At 44.0% G+C, this 11028-nt stretch overlaps 1 protein-coding gene across 1 annotated transcript in view; it reads right to left on the minus strand.

Annotated features, from left to right (window-relative positions):
* The window catches only part of LOC111959835 (alpha-2-macroglobulin), a 27725-nt gene that overhangs the window by 3054 nt on the left and 13643 nt on the right, over positions 1–11028 (minus strand). The window contains exons 15-26 of the mRNA XM_023981643.3: positions 5483–5632; positions 4664–4900; positions 4314–4395; positions 4073–4226; positions 2968–3193; positions 2687–2813; positions 1929–2050; positions 1705–1756; positions 1472–1555; positions 1004–1180; positions 557–638; positions 111–267 (exon numbers count right to left, since the gene is read on the minus strand). Of these exons, the coding sequence (XP_023837411.1) occupies positions 111–267; positions 557–638; positions 1004–1180; positions 1472–1555; positions 1705–1756; positions 1929–2050; positions 2687–2813; positions 2968–3193; positions 4073–4226; positions 4314–4395; positions 4664–4900; positions 5483–5632 (1650 nt within the window). The remainder of the gene's footprint in view (positions 1–110; positions 268–556; positions 639–1003; positions 1181–1471; positions 1556–1704; positions 1757–1928; positions 2051–2686; positions 2814–2967; positions 3194–4072; positions 4227–4313; positions 4396–4663; positions 4901–5482; positions 5633–11028) is intronic.

The raw sequence follows: 11028 nt of genomic DNA on the forward strand, positions 1-11028 counted from the left end.
GCTGAATCTCTGCCCTTAACATTACCTTGTCACATTTGGTGGCAGCAGTATAATACTCCTCTTATTACCCACTGAGCTCTGACTCCCACTGAGCTCTGACTCCCCTTTACCTTCATGCCGTTATGGAAGAGTTTCCCCACTGACGCGATGCAGCCATCCGTCTGCTGGTGACTGGCCAACCAGGCCTTGGCCTGGGCAATGTGGGCGGGGTCCACAAAGATGTAGGGCTTGGCCCCTCCAAAGGACTTCAGCACAAAGGAGGTGAGCCTGAGAGAACACAGGTCAGATGTCACTGGAGTTACACGGACTAGATGTCGTGAGCCTTGCCTAAACTATGGATCATAGACTCTAGATAACAGTAGCTAGTAGCCATACTGTATGTGCTGAAGCCAACTCTATATTTGCCATAGCACATGCTAGTATGGTTTGAGACCATCACATTCCTACCTTGATTACATACTGCAACCCCCTTTAAACTAATGTCATTTTCATGACCAACAAATGTAAATTGAGGAATCATCTAAGGTATTATGACTGTGTGGACAATTGAACTGACCACGTGTTTCCAGACTCATCGCTCTTCCCAAAGGCACTGTAGGAGCCATCGTCATGCTTGTAGTTGAGCTCCCTCTGGTAGCCTGCAACACAAATGGCCAAATGAACAAAGACACTCCTTCTAGGGACTTGTACTGYATGTGGAAGGTGAMGTTAACTGGTTCAGAGCCAAATATATACAACAKGTTGTTGCTAGTCAGAGAAGAGATGCACACAGGATCAGACAACTCATTTAAAAAGTACAAGGCTTACTACAAATATTGTCATATACCAGGGCATGCTATGTATGCCATTAAACATTTCATTAACCGTTGCAGTCCATTTCACCAGGGTTGTGTCCAGTAGGAAGATTGTTATTTTTAGGCTGTAACTGAACAGGTCTGATATTAATTGCTTGATTTTCATTGCAACATGTTGTGCCTTACTGAACTGGACCCAGCTCACTCACCACTGTCTAGGAAGCCCGTGGCCCTGGTCTGGATCTCCATGGTGAGCTGCCTGGTGCTCTGCAGGTAGTTGAGGATGTAGATGTTGGGAGCAAACAGCACCATGTTCTGCTCTCCACAGCCATAGGGCATCTKCAACAGGCTGTCCAGGTTCTTCATGGCCCGACCCATCAGGTCGCCTGGTGAAAGAGACCAACCATTATGACAATCAATCAAACATAGGTCTCTAGTCAATGGCAGTGTATATTCGACCGGCAGATCCCGGTTTCTTACCCTAACCCTAAAATTAACCATGCTTATCCCGATCATAGATCTGCAGGTTGAATATCAACTTCTCTCGTCATGAATAGAGGGATGAAAAATCATCTGCACCAAAATGGAAAACATATCCTGAAAATGTTATAAAACTTTAAAAATCTATATATATTAGGTGTGAAAAAAACTCAGCAAAACAGATGAGGAATTCTCACCCAGTACTGAGAGGGAGGCCTTGGCAGAGCCCTCCACAAACACCTCAGGCAGCTTCAGAGAGATGTCCTTCTCCACTGGGCCCTCTGGTGACACGAGACAGATAAACGAGACAGACTGAGTGACTTGAGAACCAATTAAAAAGTATCTGTCATCTAAACCACAACAAATGCACGTCAACTTAATCGTCGGGGTAGTTATGAGAAAGTATGACTGATAGAGGTCAGGAGATTACCTGCAGGGCAGAGCAGAGCGTTGTGGCTGACCGTCTCCTGGGTTCCCTCGGCCTGACAGAGGGAAAGTGACATTGAGAAAAGACAGACCACTGGCTTTCTTCAGCACTAAAATAAAACGGTCTAATGACGACAACTCTAGTTAATTTCATTATAGAATTTATATGTATAACCACTTAAAAGGTTAATTAAAAACGTAGACTTGCTATACAGGACAGACACTCACCTCCACCAGCAGTGATTGCACAACGGTGTCAATGCGTCCTTTCTCTGGCACCGTGGCCACTTCGTTTCCGCAGAGCTCCTCAGTCTTCAATGCCTCGGCGCTCACTTTCACACTCACCTCCCCTATAGTTCAGGCCAGGTAAACATTAACATTCCAGTCTAGACCAGTCACTGATGAACCTGCCCCTCCATCAGCTTGCTCCCTTTTACCCACTCCACCTCCAGCCTCTCAGTCACTCATGTACCCTGGCTCAACTGTTCCCGCCTTCCCTCCTCATTCCTTCCTTTCTTTCTTCGTTCCTTCCTTTCTTCCATTCCCTCGTTCCCTGCCTCCATTTCTCCGATAGCCATGATACTCCTGAGGGAGAGCTTTCTGAGCATGTCATCAGATATCCCTCTTGACTTGTTAGTACAAGCCATTGTCAACAATTCTTTACAGGGCTAGGATATATACAAGGAATTTATTTGAGCCATGTCAATAAGATAAATAATTGAATATTCTTACATTTCAGTCTGACAAGAGCTGTGCAAAGTGAACAACCCTGTCCTTAGGCACCACAGTGGTGCCACAGACGAAACAATTCACATCCTACCTCCTCCACTTCGGTCCTAACCTTTCAACATTTGCATGAATTGAGAGTCTGGATTTCTTAAACCTTAGAGAAGGGTTAGGGGGTAAGGGCCAAGGTGTAGGGAGTAACTGTGGAGTCTATTGCAAGAGCCTTGTGATAGATTGACAGAGAGTAATGTATGGCTCACCCAGAGCAGTTGGGGTGAGGATCCACTTGAAGGTCCTGCTCTCTTCAGCACACAGACACAGTGTGTACTGGCAGCCTTCACATGGCCTGGCTGTGAACTGGTCCGACTCAGCTAGAATCACCTTCACCTAGGAGAAACACATGGGGTCAATCTCAAGTCTTTCCTAGATTCCATGTGTCCTCTTCTCTCGTCCTTAATGTCAGAGTGTCAGGTTGTCTACAGGGACTATCCAAATGAAGTGGGACTGGAGAGGTAAAGAAAGAGACACTGGGAGGGCTTACCATGATACACTTGGAGAGGTAGTTGAACACTGTGGCCTTGAGTGTGAACACCTCCCCCCGGATGACAGAGTAGGGCAGCGTCAGGCTCACAAAGAAAGGTTGGAAGGCAGTGAGGCCAGTGTTGGGAGCCAGGCCAAAACCCACTGGGGAAGTACAGAATGCCCCTGCAGCCCACTTAGTGATGGTGTCAGGGACAGTCTTCTCAACATTCACTTTTCCTGTATGTCTGGTAGTGGTGAAAAGGGCGCAATAAAAACACAAAATGTATATTAACATTAGAACACATGACATGGTCAATTCAATAAATAAACCTACCCCTTGGACAATTGTGTCCTCCTCCCAGAGTGCTAAGAACCTTGGCGTGATCCTGGACAACACCCTGTCGTTCTCAACTAACATCAAGGCGGTGACCCGTTCCTGTAGGTTCATGCTCTACAACATTCGCAGAGTACGACCCTGCCTCACACAGGAAGCGGCGCAGGTCCTAATCCAGGCACTTGTCATCTCCCGTCTGGATTACTGCAACTCGCTGTTGGCTGGGCTCCCTACAACTCATCCAGAACGCCGCAGCCCGTCTGGTGTTCAACYTTCCCAAGTTCTCTCACGTCACCCCGCTCCTCCGCTCTCTCCACTGGCTTCCAGTTGAAGCTCGCATCCGCTACAAGACCATGGTGCTTGCCTACGGAGCTGTGAGGGGAACGGCACCTCCGTACCTTCAGGCTCTGATCAGGCCCTACACCCAAACAAGGGCACTACGTTCATCCACCTCTGGCCTGCTCGCCTCCCTACCTCTGAGGAAGTACAGTTCCCGCTCAGCCCAGTCAAAACTGTTCGCTGCTCTGGCACCCCAATGGTGGAACAAACTCCCTCACGACGCCAGGTCAGCACTATTGTAAAGTGGTTGTTCCACTGGATATCATAAGGTGAATGCACCAATTTGTAAGTCGCTCTAGATAAGAGCGTCTGCTAAATGACTTAAATGTAAATGGACAAAAACATTCATGTAGTTTCAGTATAACCCCATTACAAGGCAGTGTCAGCCCAGCACCCGATGGAAAGGGATGTAATGTTGGACTACAAATATGGCGTCTGTCACAAAGCTTACCCCACAGGAACCAAGTCCCAGATCCAGGTCTCAGGGAAGTACGTGCGGATGGTCTCCTTAGGCCCGTCAGAGGCTCTAGCGGCTGAAGTCTCTGGCATCATGTTGGCCATTGACACTGGAGCATCAATTTCTTCTACTGATTTAACTCGGATAGCTGAAAATAGAAAACAAATCCTTTATTATTAGGTTAAGACTAGAAAGGTTCACACATTAGAATATATCATACTCTCTTCTACCATACCGTCATATTCCATTGAAAAGGGTATAATACAGTGGTAAGGTTTTTTCACGTCAGAGTTGGTCAGGATCTTGATTCCAACTTCCTAAAATGAAAAGTACATACAATTGTAAAACAGTGTCCGTAAGTAAAGGCCATATCATACCTGTATTTCAGTTTTGCTAAATTATGTGGGTATTGGTTTAAAAACCCACATTTTTTTATAGATACGGTGTATACGTCTTCACAGACTGCATTCCATTTTAATTAATCCAGTGTCTACTTTCTTACTTAAATATTAAGTATTTATTTATACATTTTCCATATTCCAAACAGACAAAAACAATAACATTAAACTTATTTGATCCTCTTACTTTAAAGATGTTGTAAACATCGTTTTTGTCATTGTTGGGGACAAACCAGACTGAGCGTTTTTTCCTGTCAGGTACGGGTGGTGCTTCTAACTCCTCGGACAGTTTAGGGACAGGTAGAGGGGGCACTTCCATCTCCTCTTTAACGATTGGAGGAAATGGTCGGCATGGGTAGGGGTCAAAGTCTTCTACTCTGTATGAATATCCAGACAACTTCTGAACAGGCAGCTGACTGAAGACCTGCGGAGAGAGAAGTAATATACCTCTAGTAATACTGACTTTATAATCCGCAGCATCTTGACACAGTCAGAATGTGGTCGGTGCATGATCAGAGTGTGGTCGGTCCATGATCAGAGTGTGGTCGGTGCATGATCAGAGTGTGGTCGGTGCATGGTCAGATTGTGGTCGGTGCATGGTCAGATTGTGGTCGGTGCATGGTCAGATTGTGGTCAGAGGTTACAGGGTCAGTACATAGTTAGGACAAGGTCAGTGCATAGGATAACACCTGGTTTAAATACATATGACAAATACTTGATCTGTACTCGATTTTGCTTGAGTGGTACAAGACAACCAACGAAATAGTCCCACAAGTTGAAACTTCTAAACTTTAAGTATCAGACAGTGGTTAATACATGGTTAGAGGAAGCTGAAAATGAGCCAAATCCTATCTTGAAAAACATGGGTGCACAAAAACAATGCCAAAGGTGGTGTGATCATGGTTAGGCTTCAGCTTAGTGTGGTGAGCCAATGGCCCTGGTCAAAAGTAGTGCACTACATAGGGTATAGGGAGCCATTTGGGATGCAGGACCATGGAGAACGTACAGAGTCTAGGCTGAGCTCCTGTTCCGGCTGCAGCAGCAGCACACTCTGGTCGATGGCCCTGAGAGAACACAGAGACCCTGGGTGGGCCTGGAGGCTCAGAGAGGTCTTCTCCCCTGGCAACTCCTGGAGGGACGAGAACTTCAGGGACACCTGGAGAGGAGAAAAGCAGGAGACATCACAGAAAATGTTTAAACATATCTACAGTGCCTTCAGAAAGTATTCATACCAATTGACTTAATCAACATTTTTTTTGTGTTACAGCCCGAATTCAAAATGGATTAAATATGTATTTTTTCCTCACCCATCCACACACACACACACAACCCCATAATGACAAAGTGAAAACACGTTTTTAGAAAAAGATCGCAAATGTATTTAAAATGAAATACAGAAATCTAATTTACATAAGTATTTCTCCCCCGAGTTAATAGTTTGTATAAGCACCTTTGGTGGCGATTAAAGCTGTGAGTCTTTTTGAGTTTTGCGAACCTAGGGCTGTGGCAGTCAAAAAAAATTGTCAGCCGGTGATTGTCAAGCAAATAACTGGTCGGTCTCACGGTAATTGACCGTTAATTAACAATCGTTTAGCATCTCCTGGCTTACACACATAGCATACATCCATTTTTAAAAAGTCTAATAAATCCATGTAATATAGCCTACACCTTCACAATAAATCCATTATTTATTTTAGACAGACTATATTTTCTTCATATCATGTTTCTTTAGACCTATTTCAGAAGAACAGAACAGCATACTCTGAGTTGTCCTTATGTTAGGTCCTGATGTGGCTATGAGTTACACTAGTTAATTAGCAGACATGATTTGCTTATAATTCCATGGCATTATTTTATATTATTTTATAGTATGAACAATACAATTGAACAAAGCTGAATAAAATATAAATATTTTCTTCAAAAGATTTGAGGGAGTGCGCATATGTGGCTATTCTGTGGTGAGAGGTTAACAAAGAAATAGGTACTCCTATATGCTTAATTTAGAGTTATTAATTTAACTTCAGTTGTTCGACAAACGTTGGGCTATATGTTTTGAGTTTTAATACATTGTAAGGCTGCATGATGACTCTAATGATGATTTGAAAAGTCGTTTGAAAGGCATAAGCTCTGCTTTGTTGATAGCGCAGGCTGTACACACTCCAATAGTCTCTCATTCACAATTTGACAAGCACTTGATAATGCCTCACATTTCACGGCGGCATCCCCTTTGTGGCCGTAATGCACCCTAAAAAAAATCCATGCCTTTTGCGGCCCGGAGTGCTGCATTGTGCCTTTCGACTGCGCCTCTCACTGACATGGCTCTACGTCACGTGATCGGGTCTTTCTCACTGGCTACAAGTGAAGACAGACACATCGGGGCCGCAACTGCGCTCGTCCTTATCCAATTCCGTGGTGCTTATTGAAGACAATGGAAGAACTGTCCACATTTACCTTTTGTCAGCCAACAAGATGAGTAGGTCTAACGAACAGCAAAAGCACTAGCTTATGTCAATCTTCTATCCCCTATAGTACAAAAGTCGACCTATTCTATTCCGTGCAATACATAAATATTCAAAACAGCCTGGGAAAGTTGTGGGGTGCAATAAATCCCAAATTAATACAACCACTAGCATAAAAAAAAAGAATTGACGCATTATGGCTAACGCAACAAATCAGAACGTTCAGCTTAAAATGTTGATAAACTATTAAGCTATTTCTTCAAATTATAAGCGCAGCAAAGTGCACATGAAAGTAGGCTATAAGCGCAAATGTTCCACTAGCGGGAAAACACCATTATCAAAAGTGACCACAAATGAGATTATGCATGTAATGCTTTTATTATAAAGGTGCATTTTATTGTGAATATTTTCTTCCCCAAACTCACGCGCTGCTTATGTATGCCAGTTAACTTCTTAAAATGGGGTTTAGAGCCTAACTGGCCACTTTAGTTGTGGTACAACCCTTATCAAAACATATAGGCCTATGGACTAGGCTACATGAGGTGTGCGACTATGATTTTAAAAAAATGCAGTTTCTTATGCTGGGCATCATTCACAAGTGATAATATATAATTCACAAGTGATAGGCTAATATTGTCACCCATCAGACTATTCTTGATTTAATCTTGACTTTACATACTAAATAATGTGTGTGAGAAATTTGTTTGGATTTAGAAAGGTGCATGATAATGGTCCAGTCTCGAAACAGGGGCAGCAGGAAAAAAATATGTAATCTATGCACTTAAATAACGAATGGAGGACACTTTCCCCATGGTTCATTTTCATGCCAGCTGGGTAGGCTATACTCCTGTTCTAAAGATAAACAATGTGCTTAATATTAGGAAAGTTGAGAAATAAATATAGTAGGCCTAGTCTATTGAAAGCTGATGGAATCCTCCTCTTTTTAGTAGAGGCAACCACTGTTGTTTTCTCGTGCAATTGCATAGCCTATAGAAATGTTTTGCAACATGAGCTCTCATTAAGTGTTTGATTAGATTTTCAACACATTTGCATTGATGACAGAGTGATTAGAGGGACAATAGAGTGCCGAGTACCAGGCAGTTAGCAAGTTTGGTAGGCTACTAATGACCATCAGCAGCATCAGAACTTGGAGGCCTAATTAACATAACTAAACGGTCACGTGGAATTTGACTGCCTTCATGATCGATGGAGCGGCGGTAATACGGTCACCGCAACAGCCCAATTGTACAATATTTGCCCATAAAAATTGTTTACATTCTTCAAGCTCTGTCAAGTTGATTGTTGATCATTGCTAGACAGCCATTTTCAAGTCTTGCTAAAGATTTTTGTTCTTGGAATTTATATGTTTAAATTAATGATTAGAATATTCCACCCTGAAAACATATAGTTGTATGAAATTGATTAGAATCCTAAAATTATTATTAATGATGTGTAGTTTTAGTCAGAATTAGGGTAAAACAATATATCTGTACAATATATCTTTATAGTATCTTAAACACAGACTGTCTGAGCAAAATTCGGTGCCGACCTGGCTAGGCTGGGAGATTTGGGAGAGGGCAGGGAGTACTTCTCACGGTCTCCCTAATCTTGGGGGAGGACAGGGAATGCTTCTCACGGTCTCCCTAATCTTTATCGGCTGGGTAGTGATACAGTATGTGCATAGGATACCTACTGTTTGTGTGTGAAGGTATATGCGTAAGGAGCCAGTATAAAATGGATGGTTTTGTACAACGGACTAGGACGTCCTCGTGAATAAACATTTGACTATTGTAGGCTGGGCCTCTGTCTGTTTTCATTTCAACCAGTATCTTGTAAATTCTGGGTTGCAGACTGAGTAGTTAATTGAAGTTCAGTTTATGAACATTGAGAACATAATTCTCTTAATTTTCAAGCCAATTTAAGTCGAAACAGTAACATTCATAGCTGAATTTGAAAAGGCTTTAGATAAAGTACGACTGGAATTTATAAATGATTTCCCCATGATGTCAAGCAAAGAGGCACTGAGTTTGAAGATAGGCCTTGAAATACATCAACAGGTACACCTCCAATTGACTCAAATTATGTCAATTAGCCTATCAGAAGCTTCTAAAGCCACATCATTTTCTGGAATTTCCCAAGCTGTTTAAAGGCACAGTCAACTAAGTGTATGTAAACTTCTGACCCACTGGAATTGTGATGGAGTGAATTATAAGTGCAATTGTCTGTCTGTAAACAATTGTTGGAAAATGTACTTGTGTCATGCACAAAGTAGATGTCCTAACCGACTTGCCAAAACTATAGTTTGTTAACAAGAAATTTGTGAGTTTTAATGACTCCAACCTAACCGACTTGCCAAAACTATAGTTTGTTAACGAGAAATGTGTGAGTTTTAATGAGGTAAGCAACTCCAGTGTAGAAATAGCCTTGTGTTTGAAGTTATTGTCCTGCTGAAAGGTGAATTTGTCTCCCAGTGTCTGTTGTAAAGCAGACTGAACAAGTTTTTTCTCTAGTATTTTGCCTGTGCTTATAGCTGTATTCTGTTTCTTAGCCCTTGCTGATGACAAGCATTGTATTGGTTTTGCCCCAAACATAACGCTTCATATTCTTTGCCTATTTTTTTGCAGTATTACTTATGTGCCTTTTTGTAAACAGGATGCAGGTTTTGGAATACTTTTATTCTGTTCAGGCATCCTTCTTTTCACTCTGTCATTTAGGTTAGTATTGTAGAGTCTCTGAGCAGTTCTTTCCTCTCCGGCAACTGAGTGTCACGCCCTGGCCTTAGTATTCTTTGTTTTCTTTATTATTTTAGTTAGGTCAGGGTGTGACATGGGAAGTTTGTGTGTTTTGTCTAGTTTAGGGTGTGTGTATTGTTTAGGGGGTGTTGAATAGTGTATGGGGTTGTGTTCAGGAGAGAGTTCTWRKAAAGTCTATGGTTGCCTGGTTTGGTTCTCAAACAGAGACAGCTGGTTATTGTTGTCTCTGATTGGGAGCCATATTTAAGGCAGCCATAGGCTTTAGGTGATTGTGGGAGATTGTCTATGTCTAAGTGTTTAGTGTCAGCACTTATGTTTCTTAGCTTCACGATCGGTTGTTTTGTTTATTTTGTAAGTGTTTGTTTTTTCCTTCATTAAAAGAAGATGTATTTTTCACGCGCTGCGCCTTGGTCCTCTCTCTCTYMTCAAGACGATCGTGACAGAATCTCCCACCWTAACGGGATCAAGCAGSGTGAGAAGCGGCAACAGGAGCAGCGCAAGGAGGAATGGCAATGGGAGCGTAATCTGGACTACACTACGTGGGAGGAGATCGACAGGTGGGCGATCGACCAAGGGCGAATGCCGGAGCCCGCCTGGGATTCTCTGGCGCAGTGCGAGGAGGGATACCAGCGAATGGAGGCAGCACGACGACGCGGTAGGAAGCCTGTGAGTCAGCCCCAAAAATTTCTTGGGGGGAGGCTTAAAGGGAGTGTGGCGAAGTCAGGTAGGAGACCTGCGCCTACTCCTTGTACTTACCGTGGAGAGCGAGAGTACGGGCAGACACCGTGTTACGCAGTAGAGCGCATGGTGTCTCCTGTACGTGTGCATAGCCCGGTGCGGTACATACCAGCTCCTCGTATCGGCCGGGCTAGATTGAGTATTGAGCCAGGTGCCATGAAGCCGGCTCAACGCGTCTGGTCTCCAGTGCGTCTCCTCGGGCCGGCTTATATGGCACCAGCCTTACGCATGGTGTCCCCGGTTCGCCTACATAGCCCGGTRCGGGTTATTCCACCTYCCCGCACTGGTCGGGCTACGGGGAGCATACAACCAGSTAAGGTTGGGCAGGCTCGGTGCTCAAGGGAGCCAGTACGCCTGCACGGTCCGGTATTTCCGGCGCCACCTCCCCGCCCCAGCCCAGTACCACCAGTGCCAACACCACGCACCAGGCTTCCTGTGCGTCTCCAGAGCCCTGTTCCTTCTCCACGCACTAGCCCTATGGTGCGTGTCTCCAGCCCATTACCACCAATGCCTACACCACGCACCAAGCCTCCTGTGTGTCCCCAGAGTCCTGTGCGTCCTGTTGCTGCTCCCCGCACTAGCCCTGAGATGCGTGTCCCCAG

The sequence above is a fragment of the Salvelinus sp. IW2-2015 genome, linkage group LG4p (genome assembly GCF_002910315.2).
Source record: "Salvelinus sp. IW2-2015 linkage group LG4p, ASM291031v2, whole genome shotgun sequence".
Taxonomy (NCBI): Eukaryota; Metazoa; Chordata; class Actinopteri; order Salmoniformes; family Salmonidae; genus Salvelinus; species Salvelinus sp. IW2-2015.